This window comes from Mastigoproctus giganteus, chromosome 12 (assembly GCF_048544385.1).
Source record: "Mastigoproctus giganteus isolate SK-2022 chromosome 12, ASM4854438v1, whole genome shotgun sequence".
Lineage (NCBI taxonomy): Eukaryota > Metazoa > Arthropoda > Arachnida > Uropygi > Thelyphonidae > Mastigoproctus > Mastigoproctus giganteus.
Genome location: NC_143586.1, coordinates 63,850,291 through 63,875,819, shown reverse-complemented (window position 1 = coordinate 63,875,819; position 25,529 = coordinate 63,850,291). Strand labels below are relative to the sequence as shown.

Below are 25,529 nucleotides of genomic sequence, written 5' to 3'. Positions count from 1 at the left end.
CCTCGCTCCTTGTATAATTCTCTATAGTAGTCTTCTGCTATTTGAATTGTCTTCTCTGCTATTTATAAGTGCATCACCGCTATTTTTCAGTTTCAGTATCGTTTCAGTACCTTATTACCACAACTTAATTTTTTTAAATAGTCCATAATTTTCATTGACTATTTAAAAAATTTAGTCTATGAAAGAAAGAGTGATATGTTATTAAACAGCAACTTGCAAGATCTTTGAGAATCTCTGGATAAATTAGACAAAAGTAAATGAATAAATTAGATGAGAATAAATTATATAGATAGTAAACAAATCAGATGAGAATATGGCATATAAAATTAGCTACACAAAAACAAAAGTTATTAAAGTTGGGAGAGATAATGGAAATTTAGCATGTAGACTAAATAACTAAAATTTATATTTACCCTAAATAAAAATAACAGCAATAAAAAGCAGAAAGCACAAACAATAGAACAATAAGCAGAGAACAATAAGCAGGAAGTATAGGATGTTAAAGAAATCAACTTATTTATAGCAATAGAGAAGTTAGTCAAAAGACAAAATCAGCTGTTTAAATAGTTTTTAAGTCTATTACAACCTATGGAGCTGAGAGTTGGATCAAAAACAGTGAAAATCTTTAGAAATGAGAGTTTAAAAAAATTAATGGAGCTTACAGATAGGAGCAATGGCAAAATCCAAGATTTTTTTTGTTATTTCCTCATTTACAAATCTTGGGATAACAAATATCCAACCAAAGGTAAGTGAAGCAAACTTAAGATGATATGGGTACATTAAAAGGCTACATTAATTGCTGGAACAGACTTCCATCTGTTGTTGTGGAAGTTGATAGCTTAAATAAATTTAAGGCTGAACTAGACAAACATTTGGAGTGACCGGATGGGTGAAATAGAAAAGTTATTTTTATTTATTTTTTTTTTTAGCTAATGCTGTATAAGCTTGCTTTCTTGCATCATATGCCCCAACTAATGCTAATGCTAAAAGGATGGAAGAAGGGATATTAGCTAAACAGATATTTGAAGTAAAAATGAAATTGCCGCCCACATTATTTACTTATGGCAATCCATTCTGACTGACAATTTTTTAAATTATGTTTTACCAAACAGTACAAATACAGCACCAGTATAGGTAGAATAAGAAAACTAGTATAACTGAAAATCATTTTATTTTTTCAAGCAAACTTAATATCATTAACATACAAAAAGAACTATGGTCTGATCCACACTGAAGGCATGATGTTGATCTTGTTCTACTTCCAGTTTTACATAAAAAGAAATATACATCACCCAGTAAGTCCTGTACTTGATTTACTCCAGTACTAAGCATCAGTATATAGTGTGATTTTTAAAAGTACTTTTAATTTATTTCATCCTTAAAAACTGCTGACAAAAGGAAAGAGGTCAATGTAGCTGTGATGTGTCTTATATGATTTAACTTGTTTTATTTTGTATATAAGATTCTCAAGGGCACTTGAGACTGTCCTTGTTGATATACTTTTCTTAATATTTTTAACAGCTCTCTGCCTGAGTAACTCACTTTTGATTGTATTTTTCCATGTATTCTTCCATTTGTTTTCTTCTGATTAGCACTATTTACTGCACAGTTATGGTAGTCTATTTGACATCTTCGTTTATTCATTCAACTGCCGTTTTCTGGAACAACCTTCCTTCATACATATTTCCTGAAAATTTCAGTCTACAGAAGTTCAAGTCTAATGTCAACAAATATCTTGTCTCATCTTCTCAACCTCCAACCCAAGCATGGTACTAAGTAAATAAATTTTCTGTTTATACTCCGGCACGACAACCAAGTCAATAGAGTTTACAATAAATCGTCAACACAAATATTTATCGTATTTAGTAGTCACAGGCTTGAACCCCGGTCCACTCAAGGAACGTGTGCTATGCACTCTCGCTCCTGACCACTGGGCTACAGGGCGCCTCCGTAGCCAGGTGGGAAGAAGCAGCAGTGCGTAGCACACGCTTCTTGATTAGACCAGGGTTTGAGCCCGTCACCACCAAATACGGAGGATGCGGAAAGGTCAGGTATTGACCACCGCATATCCCGGAGCAACATGGCCTTAGTTGCTAATGCTCCTAAAAACCAAACAACAACAACAACAACAACTGGGCTACATAGGTTCTAATACCTCTCATGTTTGGGTTTTCATAAAAAAAAAAAAAAAAAAAAAAAAAAACAACATGGTCCCTTCAGCTAATGTCTCCTTTAGTCAAAAAAAGCTTTGCAATAGCCCCTGAAGCAATGCATTTGTTGGTCGTATCAAACTGACTACAGTGTGAAAGCAAGAAACTGTGACCAATGGCTCAAGAGAATAATTACATTTAAGAACAAAAAATAACAAGCTTTTACTTTTCATTAGGAGCAATCATGAGAGAAATCTGATTATCAACTGACTCTCCAATTATATCAGTGTAAGTTTGATTGATATTGGTAAACTTTCTAATCTAGGAAGTAATAGCAAAGTTTTTTGTAGCAATAAAAGGCTTTCCTGGTCAACTCTTGCTGAAAATATTTTCCATGGATATTTAATGTTTGAAACGGCCAGTGCAGAAATAGAGAAAGGTAATCATATACAAAATTAATAACTGAGAAATGTTGGATGTATAAAAAAATTATTGTCACTGGAAATTTGGCCAAGTGCTGGAGGCATTAGCTGTTGTAATTCTAGCACAGAGGGTTGCTGGTGCTGAGAAACATTGTTGAGAACTAGGGAAGCCAGTTTTGAACATATGACTATAAACAAAATATGTAATTATTCTGATGAACCAAATATGTGAGCTTATCATATGATGGATAAGTTAGGCTGAACTTTCTTACTATCTGAATTCTCACGGCAGCAGCCAAATGTCATACCATAACTAAGAAGTTTGCCACTGGAAAACACTTATAGGTGAGGAGAGAGAGAGCTTTAAACAAAATATAAGATGCACTTGTAAGAAAAGTATTCCTATTTATTGTTTATGTATTTGTAATGTAAAAATGTAATTAAAATTTAAAATACTGTACATTTCTGCAATAATAAAAAATAATTATAATTTATTGGGATAAAGTAAATATTATAATGGTTATCCGAACAAAATGAGAAGTTTAATTCAGAGCTGTTTTGACTAAAATTATCCCTAGGAAGAAATTCCAAGTGAGACAATAACTATATAAGATAATACCGATTATCTTTCTATATATTAAAATAATTTTCCTCCTAATGATATTTATTCAGCCAATGGGAGAAGACAGATGCAGGTTACATGGTAATACGTAACTTAATTTATTTAAATAAACTAAATACAACAAGGCACAATATTTTAAGATTCTATATCTATATAATATCGGTGTAGATACATCATAGACAACTCTTAAAGAAAAACTACGATAGTAGTGTGAAAGGTACCCACCGATGAAAAGTCAACAAGCTTTGAAACGGTGCTGTCTGGGTGGTGGCACCCACCAAGAATAAGTAACGATAGTCTTCTCTCTTAGTGAAGCGTTACTTATTTGAGGTAGTGCAATACATAGTAACTTGTTGTCAAGGATGAGCACAATATGAGATACAGATGAAATGATGCCTTTCACACTACGATCATAGTTTTTCTTTAAAAGTTGTCTATGGTGTATCTACACTGATATTATATAGATATAGTAATAATGTATTTATGTATTCATAGCTAAGGAAGAGACACACAGAGTCGAAAGCTTCTGTATTTTATTTTATCAAAAGAAGCAAGTGCAGCAAGTAGCGGCGAAGTCCCCCAGTTATTATTATCATTATTAACCATATGGTGGAAGGAAGCCTGTGGCTTATGCTGCACCAGCCAAAAAAAAAAAAAAAAAAATTCTGAATTACCCTGAGAGAGAGAGAGAGAGAGAGAGAGAGAGAGAGAGAGAGAGAGAGAGAGAGAGAGAGAGTCAGAAGTAGAAGGGAATCTACTTCTGACTAATCTGACTACTTCTGACTTCTCTTTCTTAATCATCAAGAAAGAGAAGAATGATGATATTCAGCTCAGAACTCTGGGTGTGACAAGCCCATACTCACCAGATGTGAGCCCCTATATAGGAATGATAAAAAAAAAAAAAAAAAAGTATTTAACTACTTCAAACAAGAGCCCTTGTTGGTTGTTTCATATAAACACTCCTTGCAGATAAAACAGGAATAAATTCCACTAAGCTATCCTTTTACATATTAATTTTACTATTATGGCCTACAACTAAAATGAACTATCTAGTTGCTGTTAGCTACCAACTATATAATCAGTACCTCCTTAAAAAATTTTAAGACAAAGTAGATTTCTACTTACCTATAACAGGTAGATTCAGATTGAAAACTTCAGTAAATCGCAAGTATGTTTTACCAAGTTCATAAACATTTACCTGTGAAAGAGGAATTAGATTCAATTACTGTTCATATAATTTCCTTTAATATGTGAACATTCTTCAAGAAAATAAAAATATTGAGAATTATTGCCTTTTTAAAACTGCATTATGTTTCACTTCTTCAATTTAGAAAGAAAGTTAGGAAAGCAGCACCAAGAGAAAGTCACTTTTGTTTCTGAGACCACTTTGTTTCTTTTGTCAGCCATGTATATTCAAAGGATGTGAAAATATGTAAAATTCCCAAGGTATTATAGAATTTTGTCTGTCAGAATGAATGGAGGGACATATCTTTTCAAAAACCCCTCAACCTGATATCAGGCCAGGCTGAAGTCTTATGCCATTAACAACCTCAACTATACAATGTATCTACTGAAAATAAAGAAATAAGTAAAGAGAAGGAAAATTTTGAAACAAGTTATTGTATATCCCAAGACAGTGTCCTCCTAATGGAAACTTGAATCAGAAATGTTGGAACAAAATTATTGTCAGGGGAGATGCAAATAAAAAATAAACCCAAATATTACATAGCAACTAGTCTGTCTGAAAAATCTGCCACTGAAAATATTCTTAAATCGGGGCAGAATTACAATACAATCATTTGCCAAAACTCAATACATACAGTGCTGGCACCAAAGTGCTATCAGTGCTATTCAGCCTCAATCTGAATAAATCTTTAACATATTTCTAAATGCTGACCTAATTCTTCTGTTTTGAGTTCCAGGGATGACCACTACCTACTAAAGAGGAAGTGACCTTTTCTATTGCTAATTGCTAACTATAAATAGATAATTTTTTTTTTTATGATGACCCAAATATGAAAGGTATTACAGGTATACATTGTTTAACATTTCTCTTAACCATATTTCATTTTAATGACACGTGGAAATTACAACCAATGTTTAGTTTGCAACATCCCTCACTCAATTGCAGTGACACCTTAAAAATAATTCACAGAAATATTAAAAAGTGCACCACCAAAGAGCAGCATTCCAAGCTAAGAAAAAAAAAAAAAAAAAAACTGTAACATTTACAGCCAAACCAAAGTATCACTTAGAAAGTAGAAAGTACTCTACTTACTAAGTGACACTTTATAATACTAAGGTACAGAGGCAGCAGCATAGAAGGAAGTTAAAAACATCAAATATGACTGGAGATTGGAGATAATTATGGCTTGACTATAACCAATATTATCTTGGACTGATTGATTTACTCAAATTATAGTAAAGATCTATCTACTAAAGAGTTCCTTGAACTTGAAAAACTAAAGAATGCAAGACGAGGCCTACTGAAATGATAATACTATAGTGCGGCCCCTCCCCAAAACAGAGGATGCAGGAGAGTTAAGGGGGGGTATAAAAGAGCATATAAATTAATGAAGAAAGTTTCATGTTAAATAAACCAATGAATAAATTTATGAAGTTTCAAGCTGTTGTTATTTATTGTTTACGCAAAATAAACAATTTAATTCTTGAATGGTTATTGTACAAAGGGTACTAGGAAAGTTTTGCAATACAGCTTTGTTTATTTAATTTTTTCAAAGTAATTTCCTCTACATTCAATACACCTCTCCATCCTCCGAAACCAATCTTTAAACCAGTTCTGCCAAGTTTCACTAGGGAGTAAAGCACACTCGTTGTCCCAAGCCCGTAGAAGGTCCTCATCACTGGAAAACCGCCTCCCTTTTAGCTTCATTTTCACATGCGGGAACAGTGCAAAGTCGCAGGGAGCAAGGTCTGAACTGTAGGGAGGGTGCTCGAGAAGTTTCAGTCCTGTCGTGGTCAAATATTCGGTGCAGGCTTTGGCGCGGTGAGCTGGAGCATTATCGTGATGGAGGTACCAGGTGTCCATTCTTGACTTTGGCCGCAGGTTCTTCATAGATCCAATGACTTTAGGCAGGCATTGTTCAGTATACCACTTAGCTGTGACTGTCTTCTGCGTGTCCAAAACGACACGTTCCACAATTCCACTCGATTTGAAAAATACAGCTATCATTTTCTTCTTTACAGATCGGGATTTTCTGACAATTACGGGTGTGTCGTCATCATCAAAGACCCAAACTTTGTTTTGAGCCTTGGTCGGCAGATCGTAATAGTACAGCCAAGTCTCGTCACCTGTCACGATGTTGTTCACATACCGAGATTGTCCCTTATCAAACTTTTTTAACATCTCCCGGCACCAAGTCACACGTCGTGTCATCTGCTCTTCAGTCAGTTGATGCGGCACCCAGAGAGAACAAAGTTTCTTCACGTGCAAATGATCTTGCAGAATCGAACGAATTGCTGGTGCATTTAGGCCCAAAGTATCCTCTATCTGTTGGTAGGTCACTCGCCTGTTTTCGTCAAGCATTTTCTTCACAGCAGTAACGTTTTCCTCCGTAACTGACGTTCGTGGCCTTCCCGGCCTCTCAGAATCCTCCAGAGTGAAATTTCCCCTTTGGAATTCTCTATACCACCTGAATATCGTTGTACGATGTGGACAATCATCATCTAGTGCAAGAGTAATTTCTTCTAAGCACTGGTCTATGGTTAAACCACGCACAAAATTATACCGCAAAACTGTCCTTATCTCATTTCGTGACCACGATGCCATCGCAAGCACTTTACACTCTCACTACTAATGAATAACTGAGCCCATCGACTTGGCGCGGCGGCTACTATGCACGTATGAACATGTCTCAACATGCAGCAACAAGCAGCTTCCTGTGATTCATTGTTGCGTCATATTGCAAAACTTTCCTAGTACCCTTTGTATCATGCTCTAATATTTCCCCATGTATAAGACGCTCCCATGTATAAGATGCACCTTAATTTTGGGGCCCGAAGTTTGAAAAAAAAATGTATTACATAAAGTTATTGAACTCAAGTTTTATTCATCATAAAATTCATACAACTCCTCATTACTTGAATTCAGCACTGTACGAAAATCTTTTCTGAGCCATTTCTGGGCAGAATGTAGCAAAACGTAACCTAATATACCGGTAACAAGTGCGAAACAATGAGCGCAACGACAACAAGCGCGAAAAAGCGGAAAATGAAATTAAAAAAATCTACAACCACTGTATAAGACGCATCCAGTTTTTAGACCCTCGAAAAAAGGTGCATCTTATACATGGGGAAATACGGTATATTCAAAATTTACTACTTGATATTTTTTCATCAAATGCACCTAATATTATTATACGAGAGCAAATAGAAAATCACCATTCACTTGATAGCATTCCTTTTCAACAAACCTAGCCTAGTTGTTAAGTATGGTATACCCATAATTGAATTAGGTATACCTAATTCATTCTGTATTGTTCAATTCAGATATCTGTAGTTTTCTACTATTCCTAACAGTTACTGGCTGATCATCCATCACCATGTCATGAAGGTTACTGATGATTTATGGAGTGGTTTCTCTTGATAGATTCTCACTGCACTTTTAACCTTTGATGCTGTTTTTGTCATGTTTAAATTCAGCCAACTAATTTTTGATAGTTAGCATTAGTAGAGGCACATGACACAAGAAAGCAAGCTTATACAGCATCAGCAAAAAAAAAACTAAAAAAAAAAAAAAAAAAAAAAACACCCTTCCGTTTTCACTTATCCATTCATTCCAAATGTTTGTCTAGTTCTGCCTTGAATTTATTTAAGCTATCAACTTCCACAAAACCGATGGAAGTCTGTTCCAGCAATCAACTACCCGCTGACTAAAGGCAAACCTGCGAACATTTATTCTACAACTGTCTTTCCTCAGTTTGAATCTAACACCCTCACATTTATAATCTGAGCAAAAGGAAGAATTCCATCAGCACTGAGCCTGCTCAAACCATTCAAGGCCTTATACACTTCAATCAGATTGCCTCGCAGGTACTTAGTCTCCAGAAACTGCAATTTGCAGAACTTAAGCCTTTTTTTTTTTTTTCCCTTCATAAGAGTATCCCTTTGTTCCCCTTCTCTGTACTCATTCTAGCAACTCTACATCCTTCCTAAAATGAGGCTTCCAGACCTGTATGCAGTACTCAAGGTGTGGCCTGACCATTGCCTTATACAAAGGGATAATCACCTCCTTATCCCTGCTCGCAAAATTCCTATATATCATTGACAAGACCCCATGACCTACTCCCGGCAGCCTGTCTGCATTGCTCAGAAAACTTCATATCTGACTCAATTACCCATAGGTCTCTTTCATTCTTCACTACCCTGAGTGTAACAATGCCAAGTTGGTACATTTCTTTGGGGTTATTGCTACCCATATGCAGTACTTTGCATTTGTCACTGTTAAACTTCAGTTGCCACTTCTCAGCCCATCTACCCAACTTTTGCTGATCCTGTTGCAGTAGCATACTGTCATTACTATTATTAACAACCCTGTCAAACTTTGACATTAAGCTTGATATAACTTCATCAATATCATTGATAAATATAGAAAAGAACAATGGGCCCAACACCGAACCCTGAGGGCCACTACTAATAACATTAGTCCACATAGAGCAGTATCCATTGATTACCACTCTCTGTCTTCTCCAACTCAACCATCCTTTTATCCATTGTAGCAACTTGCCCTTAATGCCATACTGCTCCAATTTGTACAGTAGTCTTCTATGTGCAACAGTATCAAAAGCTTTCCTGAAATACAAATATATGATATTAAAATTTTTTGCATCCAGTTCCTTTGTGACCACATCATAGTATTCAATGAAATTGGTAAGACAAGACTTCCCCTTGACAAGACCATGCTGTGTCTCAATTGTTACTGCAGCCTTGTCTAGATGATCCCGCACTGCTTTTTTAACCAGTAACTTCATTATTTTGATCCCCCTTAGTGAATTGTCGATACATTTGCACATTTCCAGTCCTTGGGGACTTTTTCCTGAGTCCAAGGATGCTCTCATAATTATGGCTAAGGGTTTGTTTACTTCCTTTGCCACCTACTTTAATATAATTAGATAGAATCCATCTACCCCAGGTGTCTTTCTTATGTTTAACTTCAACAATTTCTCCTCCACTTTGCTCTCAGTTATTACAAAATCATTTAACTCTCTGTTAGAGTTTGATAAACATCTAGCCCTCTCCTTGAATAACTCCTCATGTGTGAATGTAGATGCAAAATTCTCATTTAGTTCTGCAGCTATCTGAGAATGATCATCTACAGTCAAATCACTGATATCAAGTGGACCAATCTGATTCATTCCCTTCCTTTTAGAGTTTATATAAGTAAAGAAGTTTTTGCTGTTTTCTTTGCATCCTTTGCCAAAGATTTTTCATAATCTGCCTTTGCTTGTCCAATCTCCTTTGTGACTTGCTTGTATGTACCATAGGCATCTGTGTTGCCTGACAATTTAATGTGCATCCCATGCATTTTTCTTCTCTGCCACGAGTCTCATTAGTTCATCTGACATCCATTTGGGCCTAAACCTAGAGCAGTATTTCTTAGTTGGAACAAAAAGCCTAGTAGCTTAGCTTCCAAAATTACTTCCTTGAATGCTTCCAATTTAGAATTTGCTGTTGGTAACATCATCATTTGACCCCACTGTATAGAACCTAAAAAATACCTGAGGCCACTGTAGTCACCTTTATGAAAGCAAAAACTTTTCCCTTTACCCCTGATGGTAGTTACATCTTTAAGTAAATCCCAAATCAGTACACTGTGATCACTGCCTCCTAGTGGTTCCTTTATCTGTTAATTCTTAATTCATGAATAATCACTGCTAATAATCAGATCAAGAACATTACTCCCTCTTGTTGCCTCTCTAACATGCTGCTGTAGAAAACAATCATCCAATAAATCCACAAAAGCCTTGCTAGTGTGCGAGTGACCAATCCCCTAGTTCCAGTCTATATCTGGGAAATTAAAATCCCCCATTATAAGACGCACTGATTTAGTGGCCCACTCTATTTCTCTGTGTAATTGTTTATTGTACTCATCAGAGTCATTAGGCATATAACAAACTCCTACCCTCATTTTTGCATCCCCAGTGCTTATTGCACACCAAACTGACTGAACATTGCACTGTCCATCTATGTCAACTCAATGCTCTTCCTTAGATTTTATGTGTTTCTTAACTAACAGCATAACCCCTCCTCCCTTCCTATCTTGTGTATCGTTTCTGTACACATCGTACCCCCCCCAAATTCCAATTATGCCTCCCTTATATCTGAGTGACACCACGTCTCTGATATCACAACAGTATTCACCTTAGATGTCTTAACTAGCACTTCATATTCATAAAATTTATTTACTATATTCCTAGCATTGGTGTACATGCACCTGTTCTTACTCTTAGTTAATCTAACACAGCCCATGTATTTACTTGTTTCATGACCTCCAACAGATCCTGAAATCCCCAGCAATTGGCTTTCCGGGCTGCTGCTCATTCCAATAGAAGCAGTGCAAGAATTATTTCCCCCCTTTGCCTGCGGCTAGTGTTAATCTATTAATCTGAGAATCTCCTCCCATGCTAGCAGTTTTTCTACCCACCTCACATTGCCTCGATAGCATCAGCAAATATTCTTGCACCCTTTTTTTATTATTTATTTAAATAAAATCCCCATTGGGGATTTTATTTAAATCCCCAATCTCTCCTATTAACAAGCACAGACAACGGTGAGAAAAATTCTACCCCATGAGCCCTGCGCAATCTCTCCAGGGCCAAATTGATTGTCAAGGCTCTCATCATATACTCCCTCCTATCGTGTCTAAGCAGGATTGCAGACACTTTCAAATTTAATCCTAACTTGTGACTTTTTTTCAACATATTGACCTGTACTTGCTTAGTAAATCCGCAGATCTCCTACACTTAATGTCATTAGTGTACAACGATATCACTTTTTTTGTCCTTAAAAGATGATATCTGCTCTACAACTTCATCAACTTTTGCCCCTGGCAGACATACCCTGGTCCTATTCCACCTATCCTTTTTGCACAATATAGCTCCCGTTTCTCTGACAATTGAGTCATCAACAATAACTAGCTCCTGTGAGACCAGTGCATTCTGTCCTGAAGGTTCCCGCTGTGTTGCCTGGTGCATAAGAGTGAGCTTTGGTGTTGAATTGGGCAGCTGAGAGCTTGATGGGCCTCCCCCATTTTAATTCCTTCAAGAGCATCCACCCGACTCTCCAAGCTCTCATTGATGCCCATCAGAATACTGAGTTGGTGCCTAATTTATTCACATTCTCTGCACCTAGCACACACACACACCAAGACATCCTCCATGGCTAGATCATGTCCTGTTTGAGAGAGATCCGCAAATGTGTCGTATTTTGCATATTTTTTTTAGACTGTGATGTGTTGGAGAATCGTCCCCTTCTGTTCTCCCACGAACCACAGCACTTTCGCTACTTTATGCACGTTGCTTTGCTGCTCTAGTCTGGGGCATGATTTCCATTTAAATACAATTTAATTAACAATAAAAATTAAAAGGATTTATAAATTTAATTGATTAATTGCTAATGCTATACTAAGCTAACAGATTCCTACTACAGTGCTATGTATTACGCTATCTAGTTTTACGTTATGCCTTACACTATCACGTTTGAGATACTGCTATTCCGTATTGATACTACACAATGGTGGCAAGTTTTGAATAGTACAAGTTTTACCGATACTAAGTAATAACCCACAAAATCTCTATCTAAGTTCAAAATAAAGTATAGTAACTAGGATTATAAAGCTATTTCTAGAAAATAAATTAATATGCCAATTTAGTCAAAAAATGGTAAAAATTTAAGAAAAGCTGGAGCCGTAAAGAGGAGAATCTTGTTCCCACTTCCCAAAATATGATGGGGTAAATTCGCCTACTGTCTTACACTTTTTTTTGTATCTTAATGTTTGCTGACAGTGAGCAGTCACTACATAATTAAATGAATCTTCACGAACTTAGGAGGGCTGATATGTCTTTGTGTGTGCGCGATGCAAGGAGTGTATCGATATCAGGCAACAACTCGGCGTTCTTGTGGGCCTATATGAGAGCTTGAAGGACAGGGTGGATGCCCTCGAAGGAACTAAACTGAGGGGCCCATCAAGCTCTCAGCTGCCCACATCAACGCCAGAGCTTGCACTTGGACATCACGTGACACAGAGACAACCCCCAAGGCAGAATGCGCTGGTCCCGAAGGAACTAGTAGTTGTTGGTGACTCAATTGTCAGGGAAACGGGGAACATGCTTTGTAAAAAAGATAGGTGGAACAGGACCAGGGTATGTCTGCCAGGGGCAAAGGTTGATGACGTTGTAGAGCGAATATCATCTTTTAAGGGCACAAAAGGTGATATAGTTGTACACGTTGGCACTAATAATATTAAGAGTAGGAGACCGGCAGAATTACTTAATAAGTACAGGTCACTGTTGAACAAAAGCCGAGAATTAGGGTTGAATTTGAAAGTGTCTGCAATTCTGCCCAGACACGATAGGAGGGAGTATATGATGAGAGCCTTGTCGATCAATTCGGCCCTGGAAAGATTGTGCAAGGCTCAAGGGGTAGAATTTTTTTCAGCCTGGACTGTACTTGTTAACAGGAGAGATTGCTTCTACAGGGATGGGATACACTTAAATAGAAAGGGTGCAAGAATATTTGCTGATGCTATCGAGGCAGTGTTAGGTGGGTCGGAAAACTGCTAGCTTGGGGGGAGACAAAGACCAATAGATTGACAGTAGCCACTGGCAGAGGTGAAAGAGATTCTTGTACTACTTCTATTAGAATGAGTAGAAGCCTGAAAAACAAGATGCATGGTATTTCAGAGACTGCTGGGAGCCATTGCGGTACAAATAAACACATGGGTTGTGTTAGGGTAGCTAAGAATAGAAACAGGTGCAGGTATACTTGCGTGTACACCAATGCTAGGAGTTTAGTAAATAAATTTGATGAATTTGAGGTATTGCTCAAAACATCAAAGGCAGATATTGTTCGGATATCAGAGACGTGGTGTCACACAGATATAAGGGATGCAGAACTGCAATTTGGGGAGTACAACGTCTACAGAAAGGATAGACAGGATAGGAAGGGGGAGGGGTTATGCTATTAGTTAAGAAACACATAAAAACCAAGGAAGTGAAGCCAGTCGACATCGCTGGACAGTGCAGTGTTGAGTCAGTTTGGTGTGACATAAGCATTGGGAGATCAAAATTGAGAGTAGGAGTGTGCTATAGGCCTAATGACTCTGATGAGTATAATAAGAAACTGTACAGGGAAATAGAGTGGGCCAGTAAATCAGAGGGTCTTATAATGGGAGATTTTAATTTCCCAGATATTGACTGGAATTTGGGGGCTGGTTACTCATACACTAGCAGGGCTTTTGTGGATTTATTGGATGATTGTTTTCTACATCAGCATGTTCAGGAAGCAACTAGAGGGAGTAATACTCTTGATTTGATTATCAGCAGTGATTCTTCATGCATTAAGAATCTGCAGATAAATGAACCACTAGGTGGCAGTAAGCACAGTGTGCTGAAGTGGGATTTACTGAAAGAGGTAACTACCATTAGGGGTAAAGGGAAGGGTTATTGCTTCCGTAAAGGCGACTACGATGGACTGAGACAGTATTTAAATTCTATACAGTGGGACCAACTGATGATGTTACCAACAGCAAATTCAAAATGGGAAGCATTCAAAGAACATATCTTGGAAGCTACTAGGCTTTACATACCAACTAAGAAATATTGTTCAAGGTTTAGGCCAAAATGGATGTCAGATGAACTAATGAGGCATATGGCAGAGAAGAAAAATGCATGGGATACTTACAAATTAACACATGACACAGAAGCCTATGATAGATACAAGTTGATATGCAACCAAGTTACAAAGGAGGTTAGGCAGGCGAAGGCAGATTACAAGAAATCCTTGGCAAGGGATGCAAAGAAAAACAGCAAAGAGTTCTTTACTTATGTAAACTCTAGAAGGAAGGGGATGAATCAGATTGGTCCACTTGATATTGATGGGTCAACTGTTGATGATCCTGCTCAGGTAGCTAACAAACTAAATGAATATTTTGCATCGACATTCACACATGAGGAGTTATTCAGCAAGGGGAATGCCAGAGGTGTATTCAACTCTAGCAGTAAGCTAGAGAATCTTGAAATAACTGGGAGTAAAGTGGAGGAGAAACTGTTGAAGATAAACATAAGAAAGGCACCCGGGGTGGATGGGATCTATCCAGTTATATTAAAGGAGGCAGCAAAGGAAGTAAGCAAACCCTTAGCCATAATTATGAGAGCTTCCTTGGACTCAGGGGAGGTACCCATAGACTGGAAATGTGCAAATGTGACCCCAATTCACAAAGGAGGATCAAAGGCTGACACAAGTAAAACTATAGACCTGTGAGCTTAACTTCTGTTCCAGGAAAATTAATGGAGGCACTGGTTAAAGAAGCACTGCAGGATCATTTAGACAAGACTTCAGTTATAGCTCAGACACAGCATGGTTTTGTTAAGGGGAAGTCTTGCCTGACCAACTTGATTGGATACTATGATGCAGTCACAAAAGAACTGGATGCAGGGAATAACTTTGATATTATATACTTGGATCTTAGAAAGGCTTTTGATACTGTGGCACATGGAAGACTGCTACACAAATTGGAGCAGTGTGACATTGGAGGCAAATTGCTGCTATGGATAAAGGGGTGGTTGAGTGGGAGAAGACAGAGAGTGGTAATCAATGGACACTGCTCATCATGGACTAATGTTATTAGTGGAGTCCCTCAGGGCTCAGTGTTGGGTCCATTATTGTTTTCTGTATTTATAAATGATATTGATGATGGTATATCAAGCTTAATGTCCAAGTTTGCAGATGATACAAAGGTTGGCAGGGTTGTCAAGGACACTACTGACACTACACTGCTGCAACAGGATCTGGAAAGGTTGAGCAGATGGGCTGAGAGGTGGCAAATGAAGTTTAACATTGACAAATGTAAAGTACTACACATGGGAAACAGCAACCCCAGGGCAACGTATCAACTCTGTGGTACTACACTGACAGTGGTAGAGAATGAAAGGGACTTGGGGGTGATTGTGCAGGCAGATATGAAGTTCTCTGAGCAGTGCAGACGGGCTGCAAGAGTAGCTCATGGAGTATTGTCAATGATATACAGGAATTTTTCCAACAGGGATAAGGAGGTGATTATTCCATTGTATAAGGCAATGGTCAGGCCACACCTAGAGTACTGTATACAGGTCTGGAGGCCTCATTTCAAGAAGGATGTAGAGCTGCTGGAACGAGTACAGAGAAGGGCAACAAGATTAGTGAATGGAACAAAGGGGTGCTCTTACGAGGAAAGGCTTAAGTTTTGCAAATTACAGTGTCTGGAGACTAGGCACCAGCGAGGTGATCTGATAGAGGTGTATAAAGCCTTGAATGGTTTAAGCATGCTCAATGCTGATGGGATTCTTCCTCTAGCTCAGAAAAATCACCTGAGAGGGCATAAATTCAAATTGAGGAAAGACAGATGTAGGATAGACGTGCGGAAATTTGCCTTTAGCCAGCGGGTGGTCGGTTGGTGGAACAGACTGCCATCCCTTGTGGTGGAGGTTGATAGCCTAAATAAGTTTAAGGCTCAGCTGGACAGGTATTTTGAACGAACAGAGGGGTGAAGTGGAAGTGGGTTTTTTTTTTTTTTTTTTGGCTGATGCTGCATAAGCTTGCTTTCTTGCATCAAATGCCTCTACTAATGCTAATGCTAATGCTAATATCATTAACTGAAAAGATATCTACTTATTGACATGTAAACATCTTTGGCGGCACCCACTTAATTTCGGAATTTAGTAAAATCAATTTGTCACTATTTTGCGACGTGGAAATGACATCATTTCCGTTTCATAACAAAGGAAAATGGAGTAGGGAGAGGAGATTATGCAATGAATCATGGGAAATGATCTTGGATGTTCTCAGAGTTGGCATAAACCAGTTGTTGTGGAAAAACGTTTATGATTTGGGGCATACCACTTAGGTGGCTTTGGGCTAGCCATTGCTACCAGTGGCAGAAACCTTTTGGCAGAGAAATGGATATTTGCAAAATTTAAAATAAAATAAAGGATCATAGGAGGTGATCTTGGATGTGCTCAGAGCTGGCATAAACCAGCTAGTTGTGGAAAAACATTTATGATTTGGGACATACCACTTAGGTGGCTTTGTAGCACCTAAGCAGTGCTTAGGTGCTACAAAGTAGCAGAAACCTTTTAGTAACCAGAGAAATGGATATCTTGCAAATTTTAAGTAAAGCATTTAAAGCAAAGGATCATGGGAGGTGATCTTGGATGTGCTCGGAGCTGGCATGAACCAGCTGGTTGCAGAAAAACATGGGAAAGGCAAAAAGAACAGAGTCGGGAGAGGAGATCATGCGAGGCGATCCTGGATGTGCTCAGAGCTAGCAAAAACCAACTCGTTGCGGAAAAACATTTATGATCCGGGGCATACCACTTAGGTGGCTTCAGGCCAACCATTGCCACCCATGGCAGAAACCTTTTGGTAACCAGAGAAATGGATATCTTGAGGGCAGTGATCTTGGATGTGCTCAGAGCTGGCATAAACTAGCTCTGAGCACATCCGATATCATTACATTACATGCACTTCAGCCTTACCAGTTGAAGTGCATGTAATGTAGGCATTATAGTATCCATCTGTATAACAGATTCCAAATTACATGTATGAGTACAATCTTTTGCTTGTCATTGGCTGTTCTCATTAAGTTGCAGAAGTCCTCGGTGGTCATCAAGTTTTCTCGTTCTTTGCAATTGCGCCGAGTCAGTTGAGGTGGCGAGCTATAGATTCTCATTTATCTCGCTGTTTGGATGATTCTAAAAGTTTCAAATGGGGTCTTCTTCTCACAGTTGCGTTACAGGGCTATGCAGGTCATTACCACATGCTTTGTCGGGGTTAACGTTGTTGTCGTCTTGACACATCATTTTACATATTTCAATCATTTTGCGAATTTCCAAGTGCAATTCATACAATTTACGATCTAGTATGGGCTGTTCATTGTTGTCATATATCTTGACATATTTCATTTCTGACAGTATCTATTTCCTCATTGCGAAATGGAATGTGCAGTGTTATCATCTCGCGCTTGTACTCGTTGAGATCCTGAGCCAAGTCATAGTTTCAATAGCGTATTATACGTGGATACTGTAATTTCTTGCAGATCTCATAGCGCTGCATGTGTAATTTGCAACAAAGCATGACAGAGTAACATGATCCAACATGATAGTATGATTGTAACAATACAAACAATACTTGTATTGTTGCAATCATACTATTCAACAAATGGCTACAATCAAAAGGGTAATTAAGCTATTGACCTAACCTTTTCCAAACATTGACTGGGTAGAGTAAGCAGCGGGCATGTGTATCCTATTTATCACTAACATTGATTTGGTAGAGTAAATAGCGAGTGTGAGCATAAATTACATTGTTCATGATTTCAGTTCTAATGGTTCGAAATTTAGTAGGTGTCGTCAAACATGTTTACACATAAAACGTCTTTCGGTGTACAGGGTACACATGCGATTATTTATACAGAGTGGTTATAAAGTTCTTTCTCACTTTTAAAAATTAATACTTACTCAAAAACTATATGTCATATCGAAAAATGGTTTTGTGCATTGTACTAATTATGCTTTCGCAGGCAACACAGTAGTTATAATCACAGCACTTCCACACCGTGCCAAAAAGGTGCATGTCTGAATGCATCAATGACAGAGGGAATTTTTATGGGTCTTTTTCAAAATGTGACTGAATTAGTCAGTCTCAGGATCACAGTTTTTCAGAACAAGTGGAGAAATAGTATCGGGACCTGGTGCTTTCTTGGCATGAAGACTGTTCAAAATTCTTCTGATGGAAGACCACACCAGGAATTGAACAGAGTGTACTGGGAATGGTAGGAGGTTTACCAAGATCATAAATATGAGTTAGAAGAAAAGTAGGATGCTAGCAAGTCAGATTTTATCTTTAGCTGAAATGACAACAGAACCATGAGTTTTGACAGAGGTGGGAATACAGATGGGCAAAAGTTGCTGCTGATAGCTTTGGCAAGAGACCAGAATGCTCAACTACCATTTTGAAAAGAAGCAAGTTTTCTCTCTTAGCCTGTTCAGAATCTAATTTGGACTGATTATTAACAGCTTTACAATTATTGTGAGCTTTGGTGTAAGCAGAGAATGAACCTGGAGATTTGGATGCAAGCCTATTGCAATATGCAATATTCGTATCTTTAACAGCCTTAGCACACTTAATGGAAAAACAAGGTTTAGATAAAGAACAAGATTTTAAGGTGGAGTGTGGAATAAAGGATTTCATCCCTACATGAATAATTTCACTCACACGATCTGAGCAAAAATTGACATCAGAATATTTAAAACAGTAATTCAACTGGCGAAAAGAAAAAAAAAAAATCTTCCCATTCATCCCATTTTGCATTCTTATAATGCCAAAAAACATGAGGTTAAGAATCATCACCAATTTGTTATCTTGAGGTACCTAGAAGTTCACTCTCTTCAACTGTATAATTGGAAGGGTTGTGTGTGTGAGAAAAAGATCAAGCATGTTTGCTGCAAGGGTAGGATTGTCTGGTATTCTGGTAAGTGAATAAACAATCTGTGTAACATCATTAGTAATTGGAAAAGCCTCAGCATCTCGACCAGCTGGAGCTGAGAACATTAAAATCACCAAGGAAAGTTATCTCACTGTTAGGAATGTTGGACTGGAGAAAGTCAAGTTTCAAAGAGAGGAAGTCAAAGAGTTCCAAATGATTGGTGGAGTTGGGAGAACAATAGAGGCGACAGATGGATTTGATAGAATGTGGCAGAGAGATTTTAACATCATATGGAAGTTAGCAGAGATCTTCAAGAACAGGCCAGGAGTGATCAAAACTTGCTTTCTACAGTTGTCACTGGTGACGAGAGTTGGGTATATGGGTATGACCCAGAAATCAAGCAACAATCATCCCAATAGAAGAGCCCATCTTTACCCCGACCGAAGAAAGCCTGACAAGTGAGGAGCAATGTGAAGTCCATGCTGATCTGTTTTTTGGACATTGATGGGATTATCCATAAGGAATTTATCCCTCCTGACCAGACCATCAACACAAAGTTCTACTGTGATGCCCTGAGGCAGTTAAGGAGGCCGTCAGGAGGAAACACCCAGAGAAATGGCACAAAAAGAACTGGGTCTTTCATCATGATAATGTGCCGGCCCACACATATCTCGGCGTGGAGCAATTTTTGGCATCCAACAACATGACAATCAGCTCCATCTCCCTTATTCACCAGACTTAGCCCCCCGTGACTTCTTCCTCTTCCCAAGAATGAAATTCAAGCTGAAGAGTAGAAGATTTGACAGCGTAGAGGATATTCAAACCAAATCGCAGGTGGTGCTGAACACTACAATGAAGAAGGGCTTTCAGGATGCATTCAAATCATGGAAGAAGCGCTGGGATTGGTGTTTATGCTCTCAAGGGGACTACTTTGAAAGTTACGGTGGCAAATAAGACCCAGGGTGAGTCTAATTTATTTTGTAAATACATTTCGGGAACTTTTGGACAGCACCTCGTACATACTACTACTACTCGGACTCCCTCCAGTAACTATCTGGCAGATTTGATGCAGCGAGATTATATGCTAGTTGATCTGGAAGCCTAGTGATGTCGCACATTATAACTATAGCCATTTGTGCACCATAAAAAACTAAAAACCAAACCATCTGGTGGACTATTTAGTTGCCAACCTGCAAACACTGTTTTAGAGCTGCACCCTTTAAATGCAAGGAAGATTGGATCTCGCCATGCTGCCAATCATAACCTCGAAAGACATCAGTCATACTGAATGATGGAAGAGATGTGGGGGGGGGGCTTTTTTCTGGAAACTAAACATGGGTTGCACCACTTCAGGTCTCCTCCTTGTACACGAATTGCATGCATTCATGTCTAGAGCTAATAATACTGTATTAAAACTACAATTGATCTATCAATTTCTTTTTTCATAAAAATTATAAGAAATAATAACTATATTTTTATTTTTCTGATTTTAATAAAACTTTTAGTAGAGTTCTCCGTTTGGCTTGACAACATTTTAAACAAGTCCAAAAAAAATACAAATTTTCGTGAAAATCTGTCAATTGGTAGACCCTCTGTTACTTTTTTTTTTTTTTTTTTTATGTAAACCCCAAACACGAGAGGTATTAGAACCTATAGTACTTAGTACCATGCTTGGGTTGGAGGTTGAGAAGACGAAAGAAGATATTTGTTGACATTGGACTTGAACTTCTGTAGACTGTAATTTTCAGGAAATACGTATGAAGGAAGGTTGTTCCAGAAAACGGCAGTTGAATGAATAAATGATGAAGATGAAAAGTTGGTTCTATGAGTTTGAAGTTGGACAGTAAATGGATGTTGGCTGGTGGCGGCACGTGTTTGGACTGTTTTGAAAGAGAGAGAGAGAGAGCGGGAATTATAGAGAACAGTGCCCATGGATCTATAGAAAAGGCATGCAGCAGAAACAGTACGCCTATGAGACAGCAAGTGGAGAGACTCTGTTAGAGTGAATCATTAATTAACCTAACTGCCCTCTTCTGAATGGAATCAAGAAGCCTGAGAGAGGTTTTGGGGCACCACCCCAGATGTGGGAACAATATTCCATGGCAGGGCGGATTTTCGATTTATACAGAGTGAGCAGCTGTTTGGAAGAAAAGTAATGCCTAGAGCGAAAGATAAAACCAAGTTTTTTAGATGCAGAGGAAGCAATATTTGTAATGTGCTTGTGCCAAGAGAGATTAGAAGTCAGGATAATCCCCAAAAGAGATATATAATTTTGCCTAGAAATCGGAGTGTCACTAAAGATAAGCACAGGACCAGAAGAATCCTTTTTGCGAGATATAAGACAAGACTGAGTTTTAGAAGGGTTGAAATCAACTAAGTGTTGTCTTTTCCCCACTGGAGAATTACCTGAAGATCGGCATTTAAGGAATTGGTAGCAGATTTTCGAGAAATTGAAGCTGATTGAACAGGACAAGGTTTCTCAAAATGGAAAGTGGAATGCAATGTGCTATCATCAGCAAAACTAAGGATAGGATTTCCAGTCAATGGAAGAAGGTCATTAATATACAAGAGGAAAAGAGCAGGGGAAAGAACTGAATCTAGGGGGGACACTGGCATTAGTGGAGAAGTTAGAAAACAGAGAGCCATCTACCATCACCCTCAGTGAGCGATCAGAGAGAAAACTGGATAGCCAATTACTAAAAACAGTTGGCAAACCATAAGATGGAAGCGTGTTTAGAAGACCTTTATGCCAAACACGATCGAAAGCTTTTGAGATGTCAAGAGCAACTACTTGTGTTTCACTGAACCTTTCCATTGAATTAGTCCATAAATAGGTAACATAAGCCAGATTATCACCAGTGGATCGACATTGACGGAATCCATACTGGCGATCATTGATCAGACAGAGGGTTTTTAGGTAGTTTAAGAGTTGGCGGTTAATTTATTTCTCCATTACTTTAGAAAGAGTAGAAGTAATTGCAATGGGACGATAATTGGATGGGAGGTTTTTGTCACCCTTTTTAGGAACTGGCTGGATATGAGCAAATTTCCAAGCAGAAGGAAACACACCTTTGGAATAAGAAAGTGAAAAAAAGGCGGCAAAGAATAGGAATAAGTTCAGGAGCACAGGTTTTGAGAACAAGTGGAGAAATACCATCTGGACCTGGAGCTTTCTTAGCATCAATTTTCGTCAAAATCCTTCTGACATCCTTTTGACGGTAGACCACAGGAGGCATTGAACGGAGTGTGTTGGGAATGGTGGGAGGTGTTTTACCAAGATCATTAATATATGAGTTGGAAGAAAAATGGGATGCTAGCAGGTCAGCTTTATCCTTGGCTGAAGTGACAACAGCACCATGTGGTTTGGACGGGGGGGGGGGATGGGTTGAGAGCAGAGATGGGCAAAAGTTGTGGCCAATAGCTTTGGCAAGGGACCAGAATGCTCGGCTACCATTAGGGCAAGAAGCAAGTTTTCTACTCTTAGCCTGTTCACAAACTCTAGTTTGGACTGATTAATAACCGCTTTACAATTGTTGCGAACCCCGGTGTAGACAGAAAACGAAACTGAAGAACTAGAAACAAGCCAATTACGATATGCAACAGTCTTCTCTTGAACAGCCTTAGCACATTTATCGGAAAACCAAGGTTTAGATAAAGGATGAGATTTTAAAGTGGAGTGTGGGATAAAGGATTCCATTCCTGCAAGAATAATTTCACTGACACGATCTGAGCAAACGTTGACATCAGAAATTTTGAAACAGTAATCCGACCAAGGAAAAGAAATCTCGCAGGTCATCCCATTTTGAATCCTTGTAATGCCAAACAACACGAGGTTGGGAATAACCATGAGATAAAGGCTCCATTGGAGAAGAGACAATCACCAAGTTGTGATCTGAAGTGCCTAAAGGACCTCTCAGTTCGACCGTGTACTTAGAAGGGCTGTCTGTGATATAAAGATCAAGCGTGTTGGCTGTATGGTTATGATTGTCCGGTATTCTTGTAGGTAAATGAACAATCTGTGCAAGGTCATTAGTAATTGCAAAAGCCTCAGCAGCTCGACCAGCTGGGTCGGTGTGACTAGAAAGCGGAAGCCAGCTGGAGTTGTGAACATTAAAATCACCAAGGAAAATTACCTCACTGTTAGGAAAGTTGGACTGGAGAAAGTCAAGTTGCAAAGAGAGGAAGTCAAAAAGCTCCAAATGATTAGTGGAGTTGGGAGAATGGTAGAGACAACAGATGAATTTTGCACAATGAGGTAGAGAGATTTTAAGCCAATGAAGATTCCAAATTGCCAAGTCTCTGACAGGGAATATCAGAACGGGCATATGCACAAGTACCACCTTTGAGGCGATAGGAATCATACAGCAAATAATTTGGGCATCTGAGATGAGCAGTAGTTGAATCAACTGATAACTGAGATTCTGTCAGAAAAAGTACATGGGGTTTGGCAGACTGCAAGTGGAAATGGACATTGTTAAGATTAGAATTGTGACCACGTATATTTGTGAAATGAATTAGGAAGTGCTTGGGAGGTTTGGATGGACAGATGGAATAGGAACCTAGCATGCATGCACACGCACACATATATATGAATGCACCTAAAAAGCACCTAGGGAGCAGCAAAACAGGTAAGCAGACCTCTAGCCATAATTATAAGCACATCCTTGGTTTCAGGGAGGTCTCTATAGACTGAAAATATGTGAATGTCTTCCCAATTCACAAAGGGTGACAAGAGTAATTACAGATCTGTTAGTGTGATTTTTGTATAATTCCATTTATTGCATAAATGGAATTATACAAAAATCAGAGAATAGGTTTGTTAAGGGGGAGGGGATGGATCCTTTCTGACCAATATAATTAGTTACCATAACACAATAACAAAGGAGCTGGATGCAAAAAATAATTTTGCCAATCATATGCTTAGATTTCAGAAATGTTTTTGGCACTGTTCCACATAAAAAAAACATTGTACAGATTGGAGCAGTGTGGCATTAAGGGCAAGGTACTGTTATGGATAAAGGGATGGTTGGGCGAGAGGAGAGACAAAGAGTGGTTATCAATGGACACTGCTTTTCTTCGACTACTGTTTTTAGTGGAGGTCCCCAGGGTTCAGTACTGGACCCATTATTGTTTTCTATATTTATTAATAATATTGGTGAAGGCATATCAGGCTTAAGGTCCAAGCTGCAGATCTTATGAAGGTTAGCAGGGTGGTTAGACAGATAGGCTGAGAAGTGACAATTGAAGTTTATCATTGACAAATGCACAGCATTAGCATTAGTAGAGGCATATGATGCCAAAAAGCAAGCTTATGCAGCATCAGCCAAAAAAAAAAAAAAAAACCTTCCACTTCACTCTCCATTCGTTCGAAATACCTGACCAGCTGAGCCTTAAATTTATTTAGGCTATCAACTTCCACAACAAGGGATGGAAGTCTGTTCCACCAACCAACCACCTGCTGGCTAAAGGCAAATTTCCGCACATCTATTCTACATCTGTCTTTCCTCAATTTGAATTTATGCCCTCTCAGGTGATTATTCTGAGCAAGAGGCAGAATCCTATCAGCATTGAGCATGCTCAAATCATTCAAGGCTTTATACACCTCTATCAGATCACCTCGCCGGTGCCTAGTCTCCAGACATTGTAATTTGCAAAACTTAAGCCTTTCTTCGTAAGAGCAACCCTTTGTTCCATTCACTAATCTTGTTGCCCTTCTCTGTACTCGTTCCAGCAGCTCTACATCCTTCTTGAAATGAGGCCTCCAGACCTGTATACAGTACTCTAGGTGTGGCCCAACCATTGCCTTATACAAGGGAATAATCACCTCCTTATCCCTGCTAGAAAAATTCCTGTATATCATTGATAAGACACCATGAGCTACTCTTGCAGCCCGTCTGCACTGCTCAGAGAACTTCATATCTGCCTGCACAATTACCCCCAGGTCCTTTTCATTCTCTACCACTGTCAGTGCAGTACCACAGAGTTGATATGTTGCTCTCGGGTTGCTGTTTCCCATATGTAGTACTTTACATTTGTCAACGTTAAACTTCATTTTCCACCTCTTAGCCCATCTGCTCAACCTTTCCAGATCCTGTTGCAGCAGCATCAACCCCGCCAACCTTTGTATTGTCTGCAAACTTGGACATTAAGCCTGATATACCATCATCAATATTATTTATAAATACAGAAAACAATAATGGACCCAACACTGAACCCTGAGGGACTCCACTAATAACATTAGTCTACGATGAGCAGTGTCCATTGATTACCACCCTCTGCCTTCTCCCCCTCAACCACCCCTTTATCCATAGCAGCAATTTGCCTCCAATGCATGTCCATTGATTACCACTCTCTGCCTTCTCCCCCTCAACCACCCCTTTATCCATAGCAGCAATTTGCCTCCAATGCCACACTGCTCCAATTTGTGCAGCAGTCTTCCATGTGCAACAGTATCAAAAGCCTTTCTAAGATCCACTTATATAATATCAAAGTTATTCCCTGCATCCAGTTCTTTTGTGACTGCATCATAGTATCCAATCAAATTGGTCAGGCAAGACTTCCCCTTAACAAAACCATGCTATGTCCGAGCTATAACTGAAGTCTTGTCTAGATGATTCTGCAGTGCTTCTTTAACC

At 38.7% G+C, this 25,529-nt stretch overlaps 1 protein-coding gene across 2 annotated transcripts in view; it reads right to left on the bottom strand.

Annotated features, from left to right (window-relative positions):
* The window catches only part of Brf (Brf RNA polymerase III subunit), a 330,203-nt gene that overhangs the window by 228,217 nt on the left and 76,457 nt on the right, over positions 1-25,529 (bottom strand). For both annotated transcript variants that reach the window (XM_090386884.1, XM_090386885.1), the window contains one exon: positions 4,320-4,392. In XM_090386884.1, the coding sequence (XP_090243010.1) occupies positions 4,320-4,392 (73 nt within the window). The remainder of the gene's footprint in view (positions 1-4,319; positions 4,393-25,529) is intronic.